Here is a 25,008-nt window from a genome sequence, read left to right on the forward strand (position 1 = left end):
TGGATGTTGCCTAACTCTCAGGCGTGTTTACTTATTTCTAACCAATTGTTGTTTTAAATTTAGTAAATAGTCACTGCAGGTATGCACACTGCACCCATATCATATGTATTATTATTGATCAATAATAGCAAAAAATGGTTTAATTTATCGAATTTTTGATGAAAAAAAATTTCAATTGTATATCTGCAAGTATCGAAGACTCGACATGGCAAGTATCGACTTGCAAATTTTGGCCTACCTATCGGGATTTGAACCTCGGACCTACAGTTTACGAACCTAACACCCTACCTACTTAGCCATCGGGGCTTATGTCTACTACGGCCGAATTTACACTATATAAGTCATTGACTTAGGCTCTCACCATTATTGTGATAGTGAATATGCGTGAGACCTGATGGGTTAAGATTTTTTGAACCCGAAAAGATGAATTTGGAGCAAAAAATAAATACGCGTGTTACTGTTGTCACTTTTTTTTTTACGTTTATTTTTGTTTCTTTCCCATCTTATATTAATTTTTAATCTCTTTAAAAAGAATTTAAAGCAATGCGCCTTTTTTAAAATTTTCTATCTTCAATTTTTCTTGAAGAATCGCTGACTTTAAAAAAATAAGAATAAAGAATGAAACTCTTCGAAAATATTTGTAACACAATAACTTTTTATTTATGATGACTGAGATTGTTACATTTTTTAAATATTACTAGTTCTATCCAATTCGATTATAATATTCAAGACTATTCTGGACCATTTATTAAACTTTTCTATTTCAATTAGAATATTAATAGTTCTATTCAATAGTTCTAATTAATTCACATCGGGCGGAAAAGGAAGAATGTGAGCACTATAAAAGAAACATTAATAGTTCTAATTCCTTACTTTAAAAAATAAGATTTGAAAAATAAGCTTTGAGATTTTCTGGATTAAGGCATCTTTTTCCGTGGACAGTCACAATTTATTCATAAAAAAAGTTCAATCTTCGATTACTCTTATATTTTACTCAGTTTACATAATCACACGCGTGACGTTCTAATATTTTATTGTATAGCTGCACTTCATTTTCGTTACACTCTCTAAAGTTGATAGGAAGGTGGTAAAGAAGTGCTGGATCCACCCTATTTTGCAGGGAAACAAGGTAAAAAGGGTCAAATGCTTCAATTACGGTAAAAAATGTTGAGCTCTCATGAGTATCCGTACAAGACTGTGGAGGGAGGGGGGGCGGAAAGATAGGTCCCGACAGCCCCTTCGACCTAAAATTTCCCCGGACACAAATGAATAAAAGTTTTAAATATCAACAATTTTGCACTCGAAAATTCCTTTCGAAAATACAGAGAAAACTGCATTTTGTTTTCGATCCACTCCATCGTTGCGTTCATAAATCAAAGGGACCCGGAAAATCGATATTGAACAGTGTAAACACTACGTAGCAGCAGAGTTATTCGATTATCTTCATCTGTCAACTTGGTGGGTGACATGCTGAAAAGTATGATTCTCTCCACATTTTTTAATTTCTTCCTCGGCTCTTAGCATAAGCATGCATTTTATTTGACCCTTTTTAATTCTATCTGCGAGGGATCTTTCATTCATCAGGACAGGAAAAGTAAGGAAGAAAATAAGTAAAAAAAATTGCGATTTTTTAGTGTGAGGAAGTACATTGTCCGATGAAACTGAACTGAGGCAATGCAAAAAACTCCCGGCTTCAATCTACTTAAGTATTTAAGTCCTCTTTATGAGGCCCCCTTAATTTAAAAATAAAAATTAAAACTTCAAATGCATAGTGCCGATCTATTTAAAACAACGCAAATATTTCCTCTTCCTCTCCTTCTTTACTTCTTTATTTATTTAATTTTTTATCGACGCCGAGAATATGAGTGATTTCTCAAAGGACACATTAAATGAATTTCTCCCTAAAGAACAATTATTTTGTAGACAAATATAATGGGCATCTTGATTTTTTAACTTCCGTCTCCTTTTATTCCGTCATAAATGGTGTTGGTTTAAGCAGATGCTAACGGCATCTGGCAGCAATTGCATGTATCATTCTCATAGGAGGCGTCACCATCTGGTTTACTAATTTTAAGGAAACTGGTTTCTTCTTCTGACGTACCGTGTTTTCTTTCATCAAACAAGCTGTTGGGTTATTAAAAGGCAACAGCGTCCGGCTTATTGCATCCTCCCCCGCTGAGGGCGTTCGCCCCGTTTACTAATTCTAAGGAAACCGTTTTCTTCTTTCGACACAACGTGTTTTCTTCTACCAAGCAAGCTGTTGGGTTAAAAGAAGGCAACAGCGTCTGGCTTATTGCATCCTCCCCCGCTGAGGGCGTTTGCCCCGTTTACTAATTCTGAGGAAACCGTTTTCTTCTTTCGACACAACGTGTTTTCTTCTACCAAGCAAGCTGTTGCGTTAAAAGAAGGCAACAGCGTCGGGCTTATTGCATCCTCCCCCGCTGAGGGCGTTCGCCCCGTTTACTAATTTTGAGGAAACCAGTTTCTTCTTTAAACGCAACGTGTTTCACTGTACCAAGCAAACTGTTGAATTGTAAAAAATCAACGGGCGTATTGCTAATTGCATCCGGTCGCCTCGAAAGGAGTTAGCCCCGTTTACTAATTTTGAGGAAACCGGTTTCTTCTTTCGACACAACGTATTTTCTTCTACCAAGCATGCTGTTGACTTAAAAAGAGGCAACGGCCGGACTCAGAAGGCGTTCACCCCGTTTACTAATTTTAAAGAAACTGGTTTCTTCATTCAAGCAAAAGTTGGCTTATTTTAAAACAATGTTTATTTTATTTAAGAAAACACGATTCGCTTGTCTCAAGCGAATCATGTTGTCTTACATGAAGAAAACCGTTGGTTTCTTCCAAGTCAAACCCGCTTTGAAATAAGTAAAAAATCCAAGTAGACGCGTTTACTTAAATTCAGGAAATCTTTTTTTTCCGTGCTCACAAAAGCACGTATATCCATTTCAATGTTGCCAAATTTCCCCTCGCAAATTGTATATTAACTAGGAGAATTTTGGCCATTCTTAACTGAATATTTCACTGATTTTTTTTTCTCAAAGGGCGATATCTCGGTTAATACTGAACGTAGAGAGTTACTGTTTAGACAGATCTTATTATTTTTAGCTGAACTATACAAGAATCAAACATCAAAACATGATTCTGTGACCAGCGCAACTGACCAATTCACCTGTAGGCTGTAGCGGAATAAGATTTTATCTGGTTTATTCTCAAAACTACATTTTGGAAACCAAAAACTTATCACATTTTTTTTTCTTTTTTTCTATCGATCGTTTCCTTTTAATTTCGTTATCTTTCTCCGGGACTGTGGCAAGACTATAACAACTGCGCAATTACTCGAAGTTTCCACCGGAAGATGTGGAGTGGCAGGAGTTTCTAGTGTCCGAAAGCGGTGACCGCTTCCTCGTGGCCACTTTCTCAGTTCTTAAAGCCACGAACGCCATAAACGGAGATCACCGAATGCCGAGCATCATGTCAGGAGGAGGAAGATGAGGCTAACGCCGGGTTATAGGTCCCGCCAGATCATCACATTTTTTTTCATCATCCTCGGAGTTGCCACGTGTGGCTGCGTCAACGATTTGTGAACACGTAGATCATCATTCACTGGGGAAAAAACACATTGGATCTAGAGTCCAGACTCTTGAAAACATCGACAAGAAAAAATACTCTTGATTCAATCAGATTTAAGCTTAAATCAAGAACCTAGCCTCTTAATTCGAGCGGATTTCGTTTGATTTAAGCTTAATTCGAGCGGATTTCGTTTGATTTAAGCTTAATTCTGATTGAATCAAGAGTCCTTTTTCTTGTCAATGTTTTCAAGAGTCAGAACTCTAGATCCAATGTGTTTTTTTCCAGTGTTGCAAAGGAAGCGGAATATTCGGTAAATGATCGAGCACAATGCTCTGGGAAACAACGGATCGCTGATTTAACAATTAAATTCTGAAAAAGTATGACCGACATATTTGAAATGCGCATTTGAGGCTACTAGTTCCTAAGTGAATAATGTCCATTTTGATCGAAATTGAGTTAGGAGAGGATTCTCGATTAGTCAATAGAGGAGAATCGGAAAATAATTAAATTGTATGCCAAAACAACCAAAATCCTTTTTAATTAGCGGTATTAAAAAGGTAGGTCGCAGCAGAACATACAGTACTCAAAACAGTTTTTTGTGTTTTTGTGTCAAAGCACTTTTATAGAAATTGTACACTTTGGATTTAGTAGCCTCATTTTATCAAAGTGGAGAACTATAGTCTGTCCGAGATGGGAAGGTCCGTGGAAAGTCGGAATAATTAGCACTATTTTGCAGGGTGGGGGTGTCTCGACCCTCGTCAACTGTCACTTATCGATGTTTCGCGCACGCCGCAGCCACCGCACAGGAGGCTATGGGCCTCGGAGCGGCGATTTTTCCCGGGATATGAACCTGGAGCCGCAAATTCCTGTGCTAGGCGCCGAGCTGCGCGATGCGGCAAGCGACTCATAAGGAGTCAGCCCTCTGTGCGGTGCGCCACGACACAGGGTTGGTTCAGTGTCTTCATCTCTTACAATGGCTCGAACGCTACCCTTGTTTCTACATAGTGCAATTAATTCCGACTTTCCAAGGACCTTCCCATCTCGGACAGACTATAATTTAACCACGGGGTTGGTTACATTAGCATTCTTTAAATTGTGAAATTGAAACATGTCGGACACTTTTTTAATTAAAAAATGGTTGAATCAGCATTATCATTTTTTCCGTGCTACCTTTTTTATACTCATCATGATTCAGTAGCAAGTCCCGTTAGGTGGCAACGCATGATTTCTTCAGCAGGTGTCTGAATTTTGATGAACTTCGTGTTCAAGTGGAAACTACTAAGTGAACAGAACACGAGGACACCCTTGGTTCTCAAATCGAGCAATTATTGGAGGAGATATGACAGAATAACCAAATCTGCCACAATGTATGTGTTTAAGTGGGAAATGCCGCCATATAACGTCACTAAGCGGTGCATTTTCTCACTTTTAAATCTATTTTTATATCATGCCCCTATTCAGATAAAAGAGTATAAAAAATGTTGGAAAATGAGCAATTTAAGCCCCCCTAGATGAAGCAATACTAAAACAATTGCGTGCGAATTCTTCATTTGAATTCAAACGAGCAATTCCAGGACAGGTAACCTGCTACAATAAATGTAGATTGTTTTTTAAACATTTAAATGAATGAAACTCATTATTGTCATATTGTGTAACGGAACGCTCGGTTTGAAAAATTGAATATTTGGGGGTGATGTAGAACACCGTACGTTCGCTTCTAATGGCTGAACTTTTTTGTCAGTGATTAGTGTATAGTGTGGTCCCCATGACGGAAACTTTTAGCGTTCTATTTGAACCGAAGTTTTTTCTCCTTGCACCACGTGAGTTGTTCGAGCGGTATATCGACTTATCGCATATCGATGCATCGTTGCATCTGGAGATCAATCGATATAAACACGTGATGCTTGCCCCTCCGTCCCCATCAAGTTGGAGTCTCCCGTGTAGCGACGAATAGACGTGGTCGTGGCGCACAGTGGAACGACGTTTGAACTGAAACTGCGTATTTTTATGTTTATTTGTGGAAAAAGATACGCCTCTACGTCAGCTATTGAAATTGACAAAGCTATCTAGACCAAGAAGACAAAAAGTATGTGGAGAGATCCGATTGGTGTAAGCGGGTGGTTGCAATGGTCAAAGGAAATTGGTGATAGACTAACCAATGGCAACTCACCAGATACCCTATTGTTAGTCCATAATTTTCCCCCTTAGTCTATAACACAGGGTTGCCACAGTCAGGGAATTTTAAAAGTCAGGGAAAACCTGGAAATGTCAGGAAAAGCTGTTAAGTCATCTTTATTTGCTCTGTAGACTAGGTTTGACGTTTCAATCAATAGCTTTTGAGTGAAAATTGAAATTATATCTTTTTAACCATCTTGCATAGCTTCAATTTTTACAGAATTTCTCCAAAATGTGTTAGGGAAATCAGGGAAATGTCAGGGAATTTCACTTTCTAAATTCAGGGGCAACCTTGATAACAAATGCCCGATTCAACCTATAGGATCGCTCCACACTGGTAAAAAAAAACCTCTTGGTTCAAGAGTGCAGTTTCTTGTCGCCGGATTTAAGAGTCTGGACTCTTGTTTCAATGCAAAATCCGCTTGAATCAATGCAAAATCCGCTTGAATCAATGCAAAATCCGCTTGAAACAAGAGTTCAAGATTCTTAAATCCGGCGACAAGAAACTGCACTCTTAAGTCAATGCACCGCGGCATTGGTCCAAGAGGTTTTTTTTTTTACCAGTGCATACTCCCTATGCCTTGTTCGTCTATAGCTTTATCTATAAATGTTAATAATCATACCGCAGAGGAGCGACGTCATGTCCCACTTCTCCTGTTGATCCGCCCCAGTGTGCGGCGGGGCCTTACGCATTACTACTTTCGCTGAGGCTCCGATCATTCACGAGCAACGGGCGTCCATTCATGGAAACTTGTTCCGGCGGTTCTCTCGTTTTTGGTCGGCGTACGAGTACGACTGCAGCGCCGTGTGGCACATGGCACATGGTCACTGCAAGTTCAATAAACCGTTGCTAATTTGCACTCCGCGTTCGCTGCTGTTGCCCGATTGGTCGCTTGGCACCACTTTTTTCAACGGATTTTGCGGTTTTTTTGGCTCAATTTGACACACAGTAAGTGAAGGTAACCGAAATGTTGCGTATAACATACAGAGTGGAGCAGAAATTTTAAAAAATACAACCGTGGATAACAAGATTTAAAAACTTAGTACTAGGTTGCTCCTCTCCAAACGAGAACAATAATAATTTGAACAACATTTTACTTTATCAGGTTGTTGAATTTTAAGACTGTAACTCACTTTTCTTTTTTCGGTTCTGATGTTGTCTTGAATGGAATTCCGTTGGACGGTGATCATTTTGAACGCTTATGAGCGTTCATCTTCAGGTCTGTAGGAATCGCGAATCACGATTTTATCAACGAAATGCGTAATTAAAACATTAAAAGCTTTAAAATTAAACCATTAAAGAATCAGATCTAAATCAATTTGACTGCAATAGACTTTTGCTTTTTAATGAACGGGAAGTTAAAATTGATCAACGTGAAAAACGCTTTTCCTCACTCAGTTGAGTCCTGGAATGTTTAATACTTTTACCGTATTATGTAATAATGCTTCACTCGTTGGTTTTTTATCCATTCAGTGGTTCATTGCGAATGGCTTTTTCTAATTGTAGATATGAACGCAATTGTCTCCGAATAAGTTGAAGAATATTAAATAATTTCCAAGACATGGATCATTATTCAACGGAGCGAATCAAAAGCGCTTTTTCTCCCGGAAGAACTGCAAAAAAAAAGCGCTCAGTAGTTTTGCCGTGACAAAAGGATAATTCCTATTTTAAAAAAAAATCCTGTCTCTCATTGAGAAACACAAAATTACCCAAACGTACAAAATCTCACAAACGTTCACTCGTCGGTAACCAACGAGTATCGCATATCAGCTGATACATCTTACATTTTCGAGCTGCACATGCATGCTTTTATTTAAAATTATTTATAAAAATATGTAAATGAAGAAAATTAGTTGGGTTTTATGTAATGATAGTTGAAAACCGCTGACGCCGCAAGTTTTAATCATCGCATCAAACACAGTGCGGCCGGCGCGGCGCGGCGCGGGGCTGGCGCGCACGGCACGCAATGCATAGTAGCGCCTTACACGATCGCAGGATACTTCATGCATTGCGCGTAGAGCACGGTGCATGCGACGCGTAGTATAGCGCCTTACAGGTCTGCATGATACTTCATGCATGGCGCGTATAGTGCGGTGCACGCTCAAGTCGTTGACAAGTTGTATTTTCCTCGTGTGAAACCTACCCCGGTGTCTACAATTTCCAAACAGTGCACACTGAGAGCTTGCAATCGAACTTGGATCGCATCGTTAATAGTCCAATACGCTAGCCACCCGCAAGTCGCAATTTCTGAATAACATCGAGAGAGACTATGGTACATTAATTCTGGGGGACATTTTCTTCATCCTCAGATTCCCCAGAGTAATTTACGGTTTCGATCAATTTAACCAAAAATTTGGTCGATCAACCAAGTCGTTTTGATGGATCTGACTGGAAAAAAAATAATCCGAAGTAGACATGCATAGAAATTTCTAACTGTGTGGACAAAATCCAGTATTTGTCCTGTTCACATCAATAATAAATCCATCCTTCGCCGCGGTTTGAACTTGGTATTCCTGACGATAAACCAAGTCTGGAACAGGGTTTCCATTTTTCATAAAAAATAATATCTTGAAATTCCATGTGAAATATTTCGTGAAGTTTTAGAAAAATATCAATTTTTTTTCGAAATTAAATACAAAATTAAACGAAAGGCGACTGGTTTTTGCTTTTTGGTGTTTTTAAAGCGCGTTGCATCCCAAGTCCCTGAAAATATGTTAATTATTTTTCATATTTTTCACAATTTTGTGAAACATGGAATATTCCACGGAAATGTTCTATATTTCATATTTGTCATTTTACCCGTGCAGCCCTGGTCTGTAATAAAATACAATGGCGGCGACACATTCCGAGCACTACCATAGAAGGCAGAGATACAGGCACAGATTGATACGGAACAATGCCATTCTCCAATACGGGTTTTATATTTGTTGTCCTCCAGCGGGCGTCGAACAAAGGCGTCGAACCAGGAGCTATCTAACTTACTAAATACGAGAGTCACCTAATTGGCCGTCACACACCTGAACTCTTATTCCTATCAATGCTGCGAGTTGAAGGAGCGAGGCGTGAGTGATTGACTACCGATATTTCCCCTTTTTGCTGTATGGTAAAGAATCGATTTTTAAGGTGTTCGTTGCGACCCTCCACTTTTTTTATCCTTTTCCATAGGTTTAAATGACAGATCAATCGATATATCGCAGAGCACGCCACGCCACTGAAAGGAGAGGGGGCGGAAGCTGCATCTTTTGGAGTCGTTTAGCAGGCCGAATATATTGAACTTTCAGGGTTGCCAGAATCGAACTTTAGGTTAGGTTCAAAAAAGGTACAGGTGAGGTACAAAAGAGAAAGAACATTCGACTTTCACAACTGGAACTCTGAGAATCGTCAAGTTTTCCCCGAGAAAATCTTAAGGAAGTGGGAGAAAATTTCCGTTTCTCATTGAGTAATGAGCTCCTGAAACACACCGTGCTTGGCTTAATTGGTTTGCGAGTTCTCCGCAAGGTAGCGCCACTGAATACGACAATGAGCCCTCCCCAACATCTATCGCGAGCGCTGTGAAGGGTTGAAACACGAGCTGGGAAGCGCGTAATTTTTTTTTGATTTCACGAATCCGTCGGAAATATCGAGTATTTCTTGCAGTGTTAAGACGAAACATGTGAAACTGAAATAAAAATGCGTTGTTTTCAATGATTATACAAAACCAAAATCAACCGTTGGAAAATGTGCGTTTATGTAGCAATATTAAAATCATGACGCGTAATTTTGAATGATTGTGTTAAACCCCTGAAGAAATCGTGTACTTGCTGCGATATTGCCGTGATTATCGCGTAATTTCTCTCGTTTCCTTATTTTTACGAAAGCTCCGGGAAATGTGCTCCGTGCATTTCCCACGATACTGAGTTGAAAAGAGCGTAATTGTTTAGGATCCAACGAATATGCTGCAAATATCGCTATATTTAGATGTATATTGCGCACTTTCTCAATTTTTCATCAAGCGAGCAACTATTCGAACACCGAAGTAAATATGTGGTATCTCGCGGAATTGAAGGAAAATATTGGCTCTTCGCCTATATGAAATATGCTCGCATCAAATGAAAAATCACGTATTTTCCGCGATTGTGACGTGAAAATTGTGTGATTATAGCAACCGTTTGAAAACTTGCGTTTATGTCGCGATATTAAAATTAATAACGCGTCATGTTAAATTATTTTCTCAAACGTCGGGAACAATCGGGCATTTCCTGAAAAAGAATCCCAAAAAATAATAATGCATGGCGTAAGATGAGGGTAACACGGGACGGGACAAACATTCTTATCTTTACTGTTGATCGATGGTAAATATAAAGGGATACGTCTCTCAGTAGGAAATTTACTGATGATGTCCTGGTTTTAATTCTTCAACAGGAAATCTACTAATAACTGGGTGGCAGCATTAAGCAAAATGAGCCGAGTTTCTTGGAAAAGGTGAGGTCTGCTCGTCGACAATGTTTGGTGGAATTCCTCATTTAGGTCTTGGATTACCGCTTTAGTTTCAATATCTTAATTTGAATGATTTATTCCACATTTTCAGTTGACAGAAAATTGACTTGAGTCAAAAAACGATTATTTATACTAAGTGTTTTGACAGTTGGCTCTTTTTGTTTATTTGCAAAGAGATTTAAATTAAGTCACAGAAGGAAACCAGGTATTCGGTCTGGTGTAGTATTCGATTCGAATTCAATCCATGAAACGGAACCAAATTCGAACTAATTTGTTTTTTTTTATTAATTTCCTGTTATGAAGAAGAACACCTGCCATTGAAGAAGCAAACCCATGTTCCCCAAAACATTTGCTGGACACATTTGCGGATGATATTATCTGAGATATCGATAGAAATAGAGGTAATACAGCTCACACATAGTTTCTCCCTTGAAACTAACCAACTTTACGTGATAGAACTGAATCAAAGTGGAATTTGACAACGCACTTTCGATGTTGCAAAATTTTCGAATCAGCACCTAAGTTTTGGACGCACGGAAGAGCGCGTAAAGGCAATACAGTCCGTCAATTTTGAGCCCCGTCTGAAACAGATGGAAACTTCAAATCATGTTTTCGCAAAACAACTTTTTATGAACTACAGACTTCGAAACGTCATTAATCATGATCGGTTTGACATTTTTGAGTGTTCGTGCTTTCTCTGTAGTTTCGCTCTTTACCTCGCACTTTCTTGTTTATCCCGAAAGGAACCAATCACTCCAAGAGTGTTAGATGCAGTAGTTTCGAGCATTGAAAAATAAATGAAGTTTTCACAGAATGGAGCGTGTATGAATGGCAGCCAGGCTCACATCCTGCAGGCGCCGTGTTTGTTCTATCGCTAGGAATATTTTCCGGTATGCTGCTTTTCAACGAGGCTTTCAATAACCGATGAGTGCATGATTAAACGAGTGAATGATTTCGTTCAGGGTCGGGCTGAAGAGGCAAAAAGGGCTGGGTATTATTCTCCGTCAATTTGTTGACCGTGGTCGATTATCAAAACAGAGGATGGTATAATTAAAACTTTTAGTAATACCACACTTCAATTTTTCAGTTTCGCGACTGTTTGAGGCGGACGTTCTTTTGGTCTCTTTGATGTTGTTCATTAATACCGATTATCGGATGCAGCGGATCCATCAGATATTATTGATGGATGGTAAACATGCGGTCACCCTCATGAGGCATGTTCGCGTCCCTATTTGTGCACTCCATTTCTGTGTGCTCGAATCATCCGTTTTTGGTGATAATTCAGGTTTACAAGCAGATCGAGCTCATCGTATCATGCTTTCAGTCTTTTCTGCCAGAAGTACGAGCAGGGATTTACGCATGGTGTCTAAAACGGGAAAACTGGAATTCATGAGGGAATAATAATTTACTGGGAAATTGAGGGGAAAATCAGGGGATCTGTTCTAGTAATCGGAAATCTCTTCTTGTACCGCTCAGGGATTTCGTTTTCAAGGGTCATCTAATCTGACCGAGCGCTATAATTGACTTCTTGAATGATACATTTAAAGCTTCAAATCATCGAAAGAATGGAGAAGCTTTCATTAACCAGATATGTAAACATCAGGAACGTTATCAGAATTAAAATTTTGAATTTTCGCCAAAGAATTGGCTGAGAGATGAATTAAAATCGATGTCCATACATGGAACTCTGGAGAATTATTTCCTCTTCTCCCAGAAAATTCCGGGGAAGTGGGAGAATAATTCGGTTTCTCATCAGGGAATGCATGAGCTCCGGAAAATCAGGGAAAATCAGTGGAAAATCAGGGATTGAGCCTCGTTAAAAATTCTAGACAGCATAGATTTACGAAACTAGAAAACTATATAAAAAACTACAATGATAATACTGTCTCATTAAAGCATACCTATAATTTTACATAAAATAATTTAATCGTCAGAATCTGCCCAACTGCATCAGCCGTTGAATCTTTTCCTCCCACGTTATATTTATTCAACAAAAAATTCAACAACATTCTGATTGAATATTTTGTGAGTACATTCTATACAATCTGGGGTAAATATTTAGAAAGTTCTAAGGCGTACGTAATGTTGCTTAGTTCACCCGTGAAAACATGAACGAGGAAGAGAATTAAACAACGAGAAACGCAGTTAGACTTCCTGATGAAATCCGTCCAGTTAATGATGATATTCTGCAACAAGCACAATAAACTAATTCTAAGCACCGTTGGACCACATTTTGCAATTAGAATTTTAACTACACCTCTGCCTGATTTCAGACACAACATAATATGCCAGTATAGTTTCCTTAGGGCACAGATGGATGAGCCAGATATTGTGCTTTCCTATCGCAAATCGGTTAAGTCCATTCTTAAATGACGGAATCGACTCATATTCCGAATATGATGGAAGTAAACAGAGCATATCTGCGATGACCATAATTTCAAAAATGTTGGACGCTAAAATTGGTTGGACTCAATTGTAATCAGGCATTCTTGAAAGTGGACGCCGATTTGCGTGTACACAATGAACTGAGGGAAACTTTTGGCGGGCGACATAAATTCTAGTGGACGAAAACTCCTGGAAGCATCTCCCAACCCGAATTTAATTATTATATTTCCATTGTCTCTGTTCCCTTCCTCCTCCTCTCATATCCTCGTGTTTGACAGACTTAATTCCACTCCGGAAAAATGCGGCGCACAGTGGATGGAGTCAATAGGAAAGGTCGGACATGATGTAAAAACTTTAAAAGCGTATATTTTCATCAATATGAAATGTTGATGTGTTAAAAGTAGTTTCATTGGTTTTTTCTGGATATTCTCTGCAAAAAGCACCCTTAAAATTCAAATTTTGACGAGACACACGTGAAATTTTACAATTTTTGTGAACAATTTTATGTCCGACTCCCTCCAAAGACTCGATCCACTGTGCAGCGTGTATATTCAATTCCGGTGAGTTCGAAATCAAGTCACCTCTTCATGTTAAGTGCTAATGGAGTCCATCAGTCCGACTTTACCTGCACAGGTATAATCCGCGAAATGGCAGCTCTCTCGTTTTTGACGATGATTGTTTACGATTTATTTATTCAAACGAATTAGTCCGACACGTTCAGAAACGGAATTCGAACGCTTTGTTTGCTCAGGCGAACGTGGGCCGCAGATGGAAACTGACGATTTATCGATTGATCCACCATTTGAACCCACGGAGAATAATCGATAAACAAGATGTTCGTATTGAACACCTTAATAATCGACTCTATACTATAGCTTCAAATGAAGATATATCGATAATCGATTATTCACGCCTCGCCACTGGCTGGAACCATCAATCAAACTCCTGGTCGCGAAATTCTCGGAGCACGCGAGTATTTTTAGTCGGAGCCTCGTAAAAACCAGATTATTAAAACAAGGTCATCAATCAGCTCTCCCGACCGGCCATTTTTCGGACTCCGGCCGCGGATCTGGTCAGAAGTGAGTTTGATCCATAAAAAAGGTCTCCTGACTCAGAATTGGGCTCGGGGAGAATCGCAGGAGATCTGAAATTGGGAAATCTAGCGCAAGGAAATACTCTGCATTCCTCGGCTTTTATTAATTCGTCGAACGATCGAGCACTGAAGACCGCTTTTATTCTCCTCTTTTTTTTTCTAGATTTATACGTCCTGCAAGATTTATGAGCGCCGAGCATTCTGCGGTTACCTATCGCCAAAAGCAGTTCCGTTTTACGCGATCCCGCGCCAAAATAAGTTGAGAGCCTATCGCGCGATCAGTCGATTTGTCGTGACAACTTTTCGAGCCTTTCAAATGTTCGAATAGTTCTTAAAATCAGTGGTGAAGTATTCATGATCTATTATCGATGTTTCCTCATTTGAAGCCGTGGTAAGGAGTCGATTATGAAAGTGTTCGTTGCAAGCACTCTGTTTATCGATCCTTTTGCATAGGTTTAAATGGCATAGGTCAATCGATATAAAATGAATCGATACAAAAAAAAAAGATATAAAACAACAAACATACAACAAAAATTTCCTTGAAATATTTTTCCGCATTGATGAAATTTAATAAGTTTGATTTTTATAATGGTTCATTTTCTTTTATGTTTCAGATGAGATCCGTTCGCATTCGGGATGGAGAGACCTACGGCGAGAATATGTAACAAATCCGTCCCTCAACTGGACCAATGGTGCCTGTAAGTAAACATTTTCATTACTTTTTCTTCTCTTACAAGCCCTTCATATGCCTATCTTTAAATTACATTTTTGGAAATTTTCTCGAATTTGAGTGAATGAACATATTTATTTATTCAAAAATACCAACAGACAAAAAGGCAAGCAAATGGATTGAAGGAGACTATATTTAAAATTGAAAGTAATTTTAAACAAATATAAAATTGAAAATTCTTGAGTGGTAGAATCTCAAAGAGTGTTGGCAACGTTGTCATAATCTTTCCCAATGACCCGCAACCGAAATCGGTCAATCAATTCGGCAAAAATACCGGAATTTTTCGTTAGTAATTTATCATCAGACGAATTAGACTTTCCCGGATTTTTCGTTTCTCTATTCCAGTATGACAAAATTTCATGAAATTTCTCTTGAAACATTTCCGAAAATTACAGAAATCCATGAAATATTAGACATTTATAATTAAGAATTAGGTATCGAAGATCAAGGTATCTTGCATTTAAGAGCGGATTTCATACTTAGCCCCTGAAAATACGTTTCAAAAATGTCATACATTTCATTTTTTTCACAGGCCTGCAAATTCCCCGGAGGTATTTCATGGAAATTTCCGATGTTTCATATCTTTTTTAAGTTTCATGCCACCCTTCACCGTTCCAGTGATACTCATGCGTCCAGTGAAACAGTGTGGACGAGCTTTTAAGCTCGATGTAACCAGTTGAGTAAATTCTCGTCCCCGGGTTGAAAGAGATAGCTTTTGGGTGGAAAGTTTGCCGAGTTAAAAGTAAATGAATATAGATTCCAAGTTAATTGTTTTCAATGGCCCGCGCAAAACAATTGGAAAGATACGACCTGAGGGGATTCTTGCTCGTCCATGTCCACCGTCGCCAGATCGTTCGCTAAAATGCTCACATTTTGCAATGCCAACGAGCAACTCTGACGCGCAAAGGAAAAACGATATATGAGCATTCAAGATTTGCATTTTCCTGGATATAACTTTTATTTTTAGGAAAGTTATGTTTATTTTTCCTTGACATTTTCAGATATTTTAGATCAAATTGTGAAAAAACTGTCTGAAAAATTGAAAAAGAAATGTTCATAATCATTCCAGTGAATTGGTTTTATAGTGAGGAATATACGGCAATGTCTGAGGGCTCATACAGTGTTTTTCCTTAGTATGTCGGAAACTGTGGTGAGATATGTATGATCGCACGTCATCAAAGTTGTCGAAATCAGCCGGTTGCACCAGATGCCACTATGGTGCGGGATGAAATCATGGTAAAAATGAGATGGATGATTTCAATTGCGGAATCAGCCTGACCCTATTTCACCTCGCCTAATTTTCTATCATGGTTTATTTTTCAAACAGATAGCTAAACTACCTAAGGCCTTTATAATGCCTTTGAATTTACCCTGTATTAAAAAAAAATAAACCCAAAAAATTTCAAGTTTTAGTGCTTTTTTGTTTAAAAAATGAACAATGGACCTGTAAACCAAGGCCGGATCAGATATAAGGGACTCAGGGTGCTTGTCAAGTGGTCAATGGGGGTCACAAATCCTAAAATTGAAGGATCTTATGACAGTGAAAATTCCAGTCTTCCTCCTTTGAAGAAGGCATAAGTCCTGTTTGTCCAGCCCCTATCAGGCACTTCTAAATATTATAACAAAAAATTGTTTTCATCCTAAAGAGCAGTCATCCAAATTCAAAACATTGAAAACAGTCATTCCTTTCATGGGAACGAGAGTTACTATGCTATGCTAAGGAAAAACGCCGTACGAGCATTCGAATGTCGCCAAGTTTTCTCTCGGAAAATATTTCTTTATGATGAAAGTTATGAATGTTTTTCCTCGCAACTTTCTGATGTTTTGGATAAAAGCGCGAACAAAATTCTCTTAAAAATCGGAGGAATAACACTTGCGAATCTTCCCGAAAATTTGTGTTTTGTCAAAGGAGATTTGGTAAAGGCTGAAGGTTCATGCGGCGTTTTTCCTTAGCACGGCAGTGTTCGTAGCTCAGCCAGCCATGGATGTCGTAGTAGTAGGCACAAATACGATTTTTTTGCTTTTGTGGCAACCAAGGGCTACCCTGGTTTGCGAGGGACAGAGGAAGCTCGTGAAAGTCGCAAAGTTCCAACCAGCAATCCCTCGGGATTTCAGCTTGCGTTGTTGTCGGGACATTTTATTTTGCTTTTGCAGTGTTGCCTTTTCAAGAATTTTACTTGACTGTTCAAAATAACGATCCTTTCCATGATCAGCGAAGCCGACGACATAAGATCGTGTTCTTGTCTATAACGGATTTAACGACATCAATTTTGTCTTCGCTGAACATAGAATGTATGATTGAACTTAAAAATACTTACCTTGATGTGCGATAGTGCAAACTATCACTTTATATTTTTCGTGAAAAAACACCCAAAACATTTTTGGAGCCTCCCCCAATTTTCACTGAATATTTAGCCCTGGGATAAAATAAATAGTGACCCCGCGCTGTTTAGACGCCTGTCGATCCTCTACAGTTTGAATCAAAGTATCTCAAGCGCTATGTGACGTTTCGAAATTGTTGGTTGAACCTGTTTGAAAATTCCACTGAATTTTATCGGCAGCACAAAGAAAATTCAGTGAAATTTTCGGTCAGCTCATTTAAAGAATTTGTCTGTAAGAAAAATAAAATGGCGGTGGAAATTTTGAAACTTCGCATGGCACTTGTGATACTTTGGCCGGAAGGTGACGATAGGTATCTCTATGAATGAGTCAGAAATTGTACTAATTGCAAAATTTAGTCCATTTATTGATCCTACAATTACAATTTTTCTGGCAAACTTTACAAAATAATAATCTCTTCCTGAATATCTATTTGATCTATTAATGACTTTTTTCTCCGCATTATCATGCGATGGGGACGTCCCGTAAAGTAATGGTGCCGGGCGCTGACGAAGAGATGTTGCGGTGTCAGTTGCCCGATAACCTCTGGGAGGATAGGCATATGTGGCGTTTGGATGTCGCAGAACGTCAGACCTTTTGTCATGGGAACGGAGTTCCCCATGATATTAGAATCGTTCCGTTGCTTTCGCTATGGGATTCCCTATACCTCTGCGACCTTGAGCGTTTCGCCCAGTCTCCGATTTTTGGTTGATTTTCCGATGTATCAAAAACCGTTGTATTTTTTAGCCAATCATGTCTCTACGTCAAGTTGTGTTGATTGCTAAAATTCGCTTTCAGCGAGTTTTTTTCCACCTTGAGATGTCGTGTCTGACTGGTAAATCTGCGCAGAACCACGAAGTTCCGTTTTTAGGCAAATTCTTTTTTTTGGGAGGTTCTGATTGGTTATTTTTCGCCATCAGTTTTCTGTTCGTTGGTGCAAAAGATCGCCTACCTCGGTGCTCTTGAGAAGCCGCCATTATCCCACCTCAAATTCGAAAAATAGAAGTAAAGAAATAATAACCATCGTACAAGGTGGAAAATTGTTCTGGAGGACTCGTTACGGATATATGAGCCAAAATCAGAACTCGATTGATTGATTTAATCCATGAATACAGAAATATTGCCTCAGCTTACTGCCGCGATAGCAAATGCATGATGAGATGAACCTTGAGACACATGATAGCATAGGTAAACAATGTCTCACAGAGAGAGGCGCTTAGCTCATTTCTTTCATATCTCAGGAGCTACGAAGCGTCGAAAACAACTCTTGTGATAAGCCCCGCCCACCGTCAGAGCCTTTTGTAGGCTATTTTTACGCTCACGACCGCGGAGCCGTGATAGCCTGGTTGACTCAGTCGCCATACTCTTATGAAAAGGAGCGGGCACTAGGCAATCGGGAGTTCGATACCCGATGGTGGGTGTTACTTTTTAATGGTTGTATTGAATGTTTTAGACTAATCATCAAAAAATACTTAATACTAGATGATAAATGTGCGAAAATTTTCTCGTGAGTTAATACGTTAAACATAAATACTGGAATATACCTCCTTCATATAATCAGCCACATGTTCCCCCAAATTAATGACGTTATTTTCTTTTTTCAATAAAGTTAATTTGCATTCAACGTTCGTAAGTTAAGCGAAAAGTACCTATTGATACAAATAGAAAGACATGAAAATAGTATGTCTAAGATTTCAGTTGTTTTTTTTTTTATTTATTTTTTGTTTTTTTGTTTTTTCAATAAAACAAATTGACTGGGACTAGAATCATTGTATCTCTGAAGACAAAAGCTAAGTTTTTTGATACAGAAATACTAATATATTCATCCTTTATATAATCAGGGAGATGTTGACCCAAATATTGATGTATATTTTCTCTGTTCGCCCAAATTAATGATGGTATTTTCTTTTTTCAATAAAATTAATTTACATTCCACGTTCTTGAAGCAATATTTTCTCCAAAATTCAGCAAAAAATAACAATTTATACCTACTCAAAAAGTAAATAAATAAATAAATAAATAAAGCAATGACATGAAAGTAGTATAGGTAGTACACATCTAACATTTCGGTTACATCTATTTGAATGAAAAAAATGGCAACTTAGGAAGCACATAGGTCACTTATGATGCGTATTCGGGCATATGCGTAGAGTAAAAATATCATACTTTACGCCGAAAAAACGAAACTGAAAGTTAAATGCGTTAACTTCCGAAAACCATACATAATCCAACGGAAATAAATAATTGGTAAATAACAGCTTTCTTGTATGCAAAGAAAAAACATTAAAAATGTTAAAAAAGAGATGTCGACACAAAATTACATAGCCCCTTCAATTCTGAAGATACTACAAACGAACTGTACCTTAACATTTTCATATCCCAGAAGCAAAAGTTCCCATGACGAATATTGCTATCGCTAGCGATTGCAAAAACCAACTTGTTTATATTATCATTTACTCTTGTCAAGGATTTGTCCAAGGATTCGTAAACTAGATGTCCTGTCCACGAGAGTCGTAAGTGCGCGAGATGAAGCAGGGTGCAACAAAGGATTCCGATCGACAACCCGACATGCGCGATGTCGTGAGAGAAATAAAGAAACTTTCGTAACAATGCGGCTATCGAAAGTTCCCTAACAAGAGCTTGTCAACCGACTTTGATTGGTTCATAAGCTGCGAACTTTATTTGTCTCCGCGAACAAAGGACCTTTGAAACTGAGATGCTACAAACAACGGCAGGGAATTCGTCCGATATCTTTTTAATTAAGCTCGGCATCGCACACTGGACAAGAAACAAGATATTGACGAATAAAATAAGGGCTCAAATGCCGTCATCACCTGGACGAAGAAATGTAAATCCGTTCCAAGGTTGCAAAATTGACCCTCAATGCGCAATTGCTTTAGTATTCATATGATCGAGCAGTTTTTGTTCAAAATTTTGCGGATTTTTTCTGCATATGAAAGAAAAATTTGAACGCATCAAACACGGGGAACCAAGTCATATGAGCCATTTCCAATTTCATCGAATTTTGTACATTTTTATTAAATGTCAGGAAATTTCTTCTGCGGCGTGCGGAAAATTTCCTAAAACTTCAGAAACAAATATGTACAACCGTTCGCCTAAAATAAATTTTTCTTAAAAATGTATTCCTTTAAAAATAAATTTACAATGAAATTTGGCAATCACTGATGTGACATAGTCCCTGTTGCTTAAAACGGTTCAATTCACACTCAGTTGAGCGTGAAAGACTCAAGTAAGTCGAATCGAATACCGACTGGACAATCTGTCTTCAACACGTATGTACAAGTCGATGGCCAAAGTGCGAAACTACGTATCTCCATTGCGGTGTTCTAAATTTTCCGACCCTACTTTATTTTGTCGAAGAGAAACAAGCCAAATTCTTTGCTTGAAATTTGCACAGAATATGCGGCTACTGGAGGAGAAAGACCGTGGCAGTTTTCAAGAAATTGCCTAGGATAGTGTTTCTGAGGAAACATGAAGTTAGGGCACAATTGAAGGTACGTGGTTTCGCACTACTTTAGCCATTGAAGTGCTTTGTGCATTATGCATCACTCGTTTTCCGCGGGTCTCCTCATCTACTTTCACTTGTTTCAAAATATATTTAGCTCTGTTCTGCCGTGCTAAAGGAAAAATGCCGTATGAACCTTCAAGAGTTGCTAAATTTCCTCCGGTAAATAACGAATTATCGGGAAAGTTTGTAAATATTTTTCTTCCAATTTTTCAGATAATTTTGTTCGCAATTTCACCTAAAGTTCTGAAAATTTTAAGAAATATTATTCATAACTTTGCTCAAAAATAAACATTCTATCGAAGGAAATTTGGCAACCCTTGAAGGTTCATACGACGTTTTTCCTTAGCAGTGCTCTTAGCTTGGTCGATCTGCTATTTATTCACAGACCCTGCCTCAGCTCTAAGGAAAAATCAGTGTACCGAGATAATTCCGCTCTTGATGCACAAGTTTCAATCGCCCGGATTTCTTTGCATCCCTTTCAATAATTTTTCAGTTTACTCTCTAAATTTTTAAGAAGTTGCTTCTTCAGAAGTCGGAAGCCTGTGGCGGTAAAGAGCCGAACTTCCTAAGATGATCCAATGCGTATTATATTTTTGCTCCGAACCATTCACCAACGGCGTTATTAAACCGTGGTTTCTGAATGGGTGAACGGGAAAAGTTTCAGCTTTGCATAATCTTTCGCTGCATAAAGCTCTTTCTTTATATTAGTTCCCTTGTTTCTTTTTTATTCATTTTTATACCGTCGATCAAGAACCAATGAATCTAAACTGTGAGACTCGAGAAATCCGGTCTGTCTATTCAATTTTTCAAAACCTCAATATCGTTATAAGAGCTAGGTCCGCCCATAATTTTGAATAGTCCATCATTTAGGTCCGAAAGACATCTTCAAACTCAGAATGTAATCGAAGCTTTAATAGTAACCTGCACGTCGTTGATATTCGTGCGAAGATGTCGCTAGCTGATTCGAAAATACATAATAATAACGAGTATTAAACTAAGCTTTTTATTATCCTTACGGGGCCTCCCAGAGTAATGCCCGTTGAATTGAAGATGCTGTAACGTCGTACAGTAGACGGAGTCAATTTGAGAGGTCGGACATGAAATTACTGACTAAAACTGCAAATTTTGGTATTTATTTCATCACATTTTAAATTTCAATGGGTTCTTAGAGAAGAAAATTTCACGAAGAAGCCAATGGAACCAATTTTAGAACCTCAAAGTTTTGTATAAACGGAGTTATAAGCGTTTAAACTTTCAAAATTTTGTCCGATCTCACCTATTGACTCGATCCACTGTACATCGTTACTCTCCTGGGAATCTTAGTTGTCGATCTTGCAAAAATCTATTTCATTTACTACACAAGACGACACCTCCCGAATGCTTGGGAATTTTGGCACATTAGGCAACCTGTCGCAGTTCATTTCACAGTTGCAATTATTGCTGGTGACCCTGAGTCTGGTGTGGGGAAGTCGCAATCACGAATTCTAACATTTAAATGTGTTTGACCTCAGCTTCGAAGGGCATCACAAGAAGAGGGACTCGACCAGTGGTACTGCCTCCAAAAGAAAATTTGGCCTCATTATCACATAGTTGGTTAGTATCTCGTTTAAAATTTCATACCTCAATTTCGGGTGTGTAAGTCAGTTTTCATGTACAAATTTAAGGCGGAAACTTCTTAGCGACCTCTAATCCCGATAATCCTACTACGACTTTCGAAGGTTGAATTTGTCGTTTTCTAATTGAAGGAACGTATCTCCTTTCCGAAATTGTTCCGACAATTCAATTTTTTTCACCGCGCAGTATTTCCCCCGAAATTTGGATGATTTTTGCATCCTGGTGAAAATGCACTTTACGGGAAGAAATTTGACAACACTGTAATGTAGTTCCGTTCTTTTGTAAGAGAAACGAAGAAAATGAGTTAGGCAGAAAAGAACCAAGCTACATCAGCAATTGCCAGATTTTACCGGGCAATCTCATCTTTCACATGAAACCGGTTGTGCGGGTTTTTGTGCAAATTTCAGCGAATTTTCTGCTTAGTACGAAACAGATTCCTTAAAGTTATCAATAGGATGCGCACAAACGTTCTCTCGTTAAAAAAATGCCCAGTTAAAGTTGGCAATAGCCACTGTGGCTTGGTTCCTTTCTGCTGAACGCGATCCAAATGTAGTACTTTATTCCCTCCGGGAAACGAAGAATTTGAACTCGGTCGATATTACACCGTGTTCCCCGAGAAAACTACGTCACATTACATGCCCAAATGACCAAAACCACCCGCGCGGAAGAGCTTCATTCATCCCTCGGCCCAAGATCCCGCTAGGACCCTGAAAATCGAAAGTAAAGCGAGGAGGGGCAGGGGGAGGGCTGTAAATGACCGAATTCCACGTGGCATCGCAGTGATATTGCTTTGCATTCCCATGATGATACTCGGGTGATAATCCGACGCTTTAATTAGAAGCGCGGCGCCCCCCACCCACTACCTGCCCCCCCCCTCTCTCTTGAGCCGTAATTCCCTGACTTATCCAATCACCGATACCCGGCTGCGACTCGAGGATTCATAATGGGTCAAAAGCGTTATTGGATTCAAATCCGGGCCCCGGGTTTTGAGCCGTTTCCCGAAAACACCCCCCCCCCCCTCTCCCCTCTCCTCGTTCTTGCGATGTTTGCAGATGAGGTGTGCTCGGATTGAGAAACTCGAACGCGATCGCGGAGAGGCCGCTTTTGAAATACGTAGCGCAGCCTTACGCAAAGGATGCGACCTATTGATCGAAAAGAAAATGGTCACCAGGTCACCGGAGTAATTCTGCCGTGGTGAGGAAAAACGCCGTATGAGCCTTCAGGCGTTGCCAAATTTCCCCTGGCAAATCACTAATTTCCAGAAAATTTTTTGAATATTTTTCTACTAATTTCTCGGATAATTTTGTTTGTAATTTGATCTAAAACGACTGAAAATTGCAAGGGAAAACATTCATAATTTTCCTCAAAAATAAACATTTTATCGAAGGAAATTTGGCATTTCTCGAATGTTCATACGACGTTCTTCCTTAGCACGGCAGAATTTTCATCCACTTTTTTCTGGACACTGAGGAAACTGAAAGATGATTGATCCTAAAAGTCAGTCATTGAGGGACAGAGATGAGCGACGATGCCTAAGAAACGCCTTCATTGGGAAAGGATACTTCCTAGCGTGGCTTCAGAGGCCGAATAGTTGCATCATTCAAAAACCCAATCATCGGTGTAGCATTGTGAATTGGTGTGTAAATGCATTTGCTTCAGCTACGTACTTGATGAAGAGTGACCACGCGTAAGAAACGCCTTCATCGGGAAAGGGTATTTCCTAGCGTGGCCTCAGAGGCCGAATAGTTGCATCTTTTAAAAACCCAATCATCGGTGTAGCATTGTGAATTGGTGTGTAAATTCATTTTCTTCAGCTACTTATTTGATGAAGAGCGACACGCGTAAGAAATGCCTTCATCGGGAAAGGATACTTCCCAGCATGACTTCAGAGGCCGAATAGTTGCATCATTTAAAACCGCAACCAACGGTGTAGCAGTTTAAATTAGTGAATATACGGTATTGCTTCAGATCATTCTTAGAACACACGCTCGATAATGTTTGATTTTTAATTTAGCCTGTGGTCTATTATTACTCTCGATAAAATCGTAGACCTAACTTATCTTGATCAAAAATTTTATGGGTACGGTGGATAAAAAGTGAATTGAAATCACACAAAATATGAATTGTGCGAGCACTCAAGTAACTGACTCTTTTATGGAAAGTAAGTAAATCATGGCAATACAACGAGCCAGGAATAAATATTGTATCAGTCTTTTGACATTGTTAATTTCCCTTTAATACAGCACATAGATGAAACCCCCCATAAAAATTTGAAGCAACTTAATCTGAGGTATCTGAAAATTCCAAGGGAAAGCACGAATAACTTCGTGCCAAATATCATATCATGTCAGTGGCGAGGCGTGAATGATCGATTATTATTAAGGTGCCCGTTGCGAACACCCTGCTTATCGATCCTTTTCCATAGGTTTAACTGGCACATCAATCGATATATCGCAAAGCACGCCACGCCGTGGTGAAAATTGAGGACAGGGACGAACACTTTCACTCAGAGGTGAGGCGGTAAGTGCAAAGGCCGCCCTTTGAGAGTGAAGCGGCGGTGACATTTTCAATTAGAGCTTTGCCCAGACACGGGAGGGTAGAGGAAGTAACACAGTCGGGCTTTCTTATGAATTTTTCCGTAATTAAAAGCTGCGGCTCAAAGCCGTTTTGTCTCGATGACTCCTTGAAAATATAAAGCCGTGCTACTTACCGTTTTCCATGTTTGTATATCGCTTCGCTTCTAAGGCGTGAAGAACTTAGCTGCCAAATCTTCGATGATAGCTGTGATTAAGCTCACATGTGCTCTAATCTGTGCTGCCGTGCTAAGGAAAAACGCCGTATGAACATTCAAGAGTTGCCAAATTTCCTCCGATAACAGTTTATTTTTGAGGAAAGCTACGAATATTAAACCTTATTTTTCAGAAACTTTGCAGGTCAAATTGGGAACAACATTATATGAAAAATTGGCAGACAAATATTTACAAATTTTTTCGAGAATTCGTGATTTACCAAAGGAAATTTGGCAATGCCTAAAGGTTCATACG

General features: G+C 39.0%; 1 protein-coding gene across 1 annotated transcript in view; it reads left to right on the forward strand.

The window, feature by feature from the left end:
* The window catches only part of ASPP (Ankyrin-repeat, SH3-domain, and Proline-rich-region containing Protein), a 687,069-nt gene that overhangs the window by 190,655 nt on the left and 471,406 nt on the right, over window positions 1-25,008 (forward strand). Inside the window, exon 2 of the mRNA XM_072302246.1 lies at window positions 14,327-14,410. Within this exon, the coding sequence (XP_072158347.1) occupies window positions 14,402-14,410 (9 nt within the window). The 5' untranslated portion in view covers window positions 14,327-14,401. The remainder of the gene's footprint in view (window positions 1-14,326; window positions 14,411-25,008) is intronic.

Source organism: Bemisia tabaci, chromosome 7 (genome assembly GCF_918797505.1).
Source record: "Bemisia tabaci chromosome 7, PGI_BMITA_v3".
NCBI lineage: Eukaryota > Metazoa > Arthropoda > Insecta > Hemiptera > Aleyrodidae > Bemisia > Bemisia tabaci.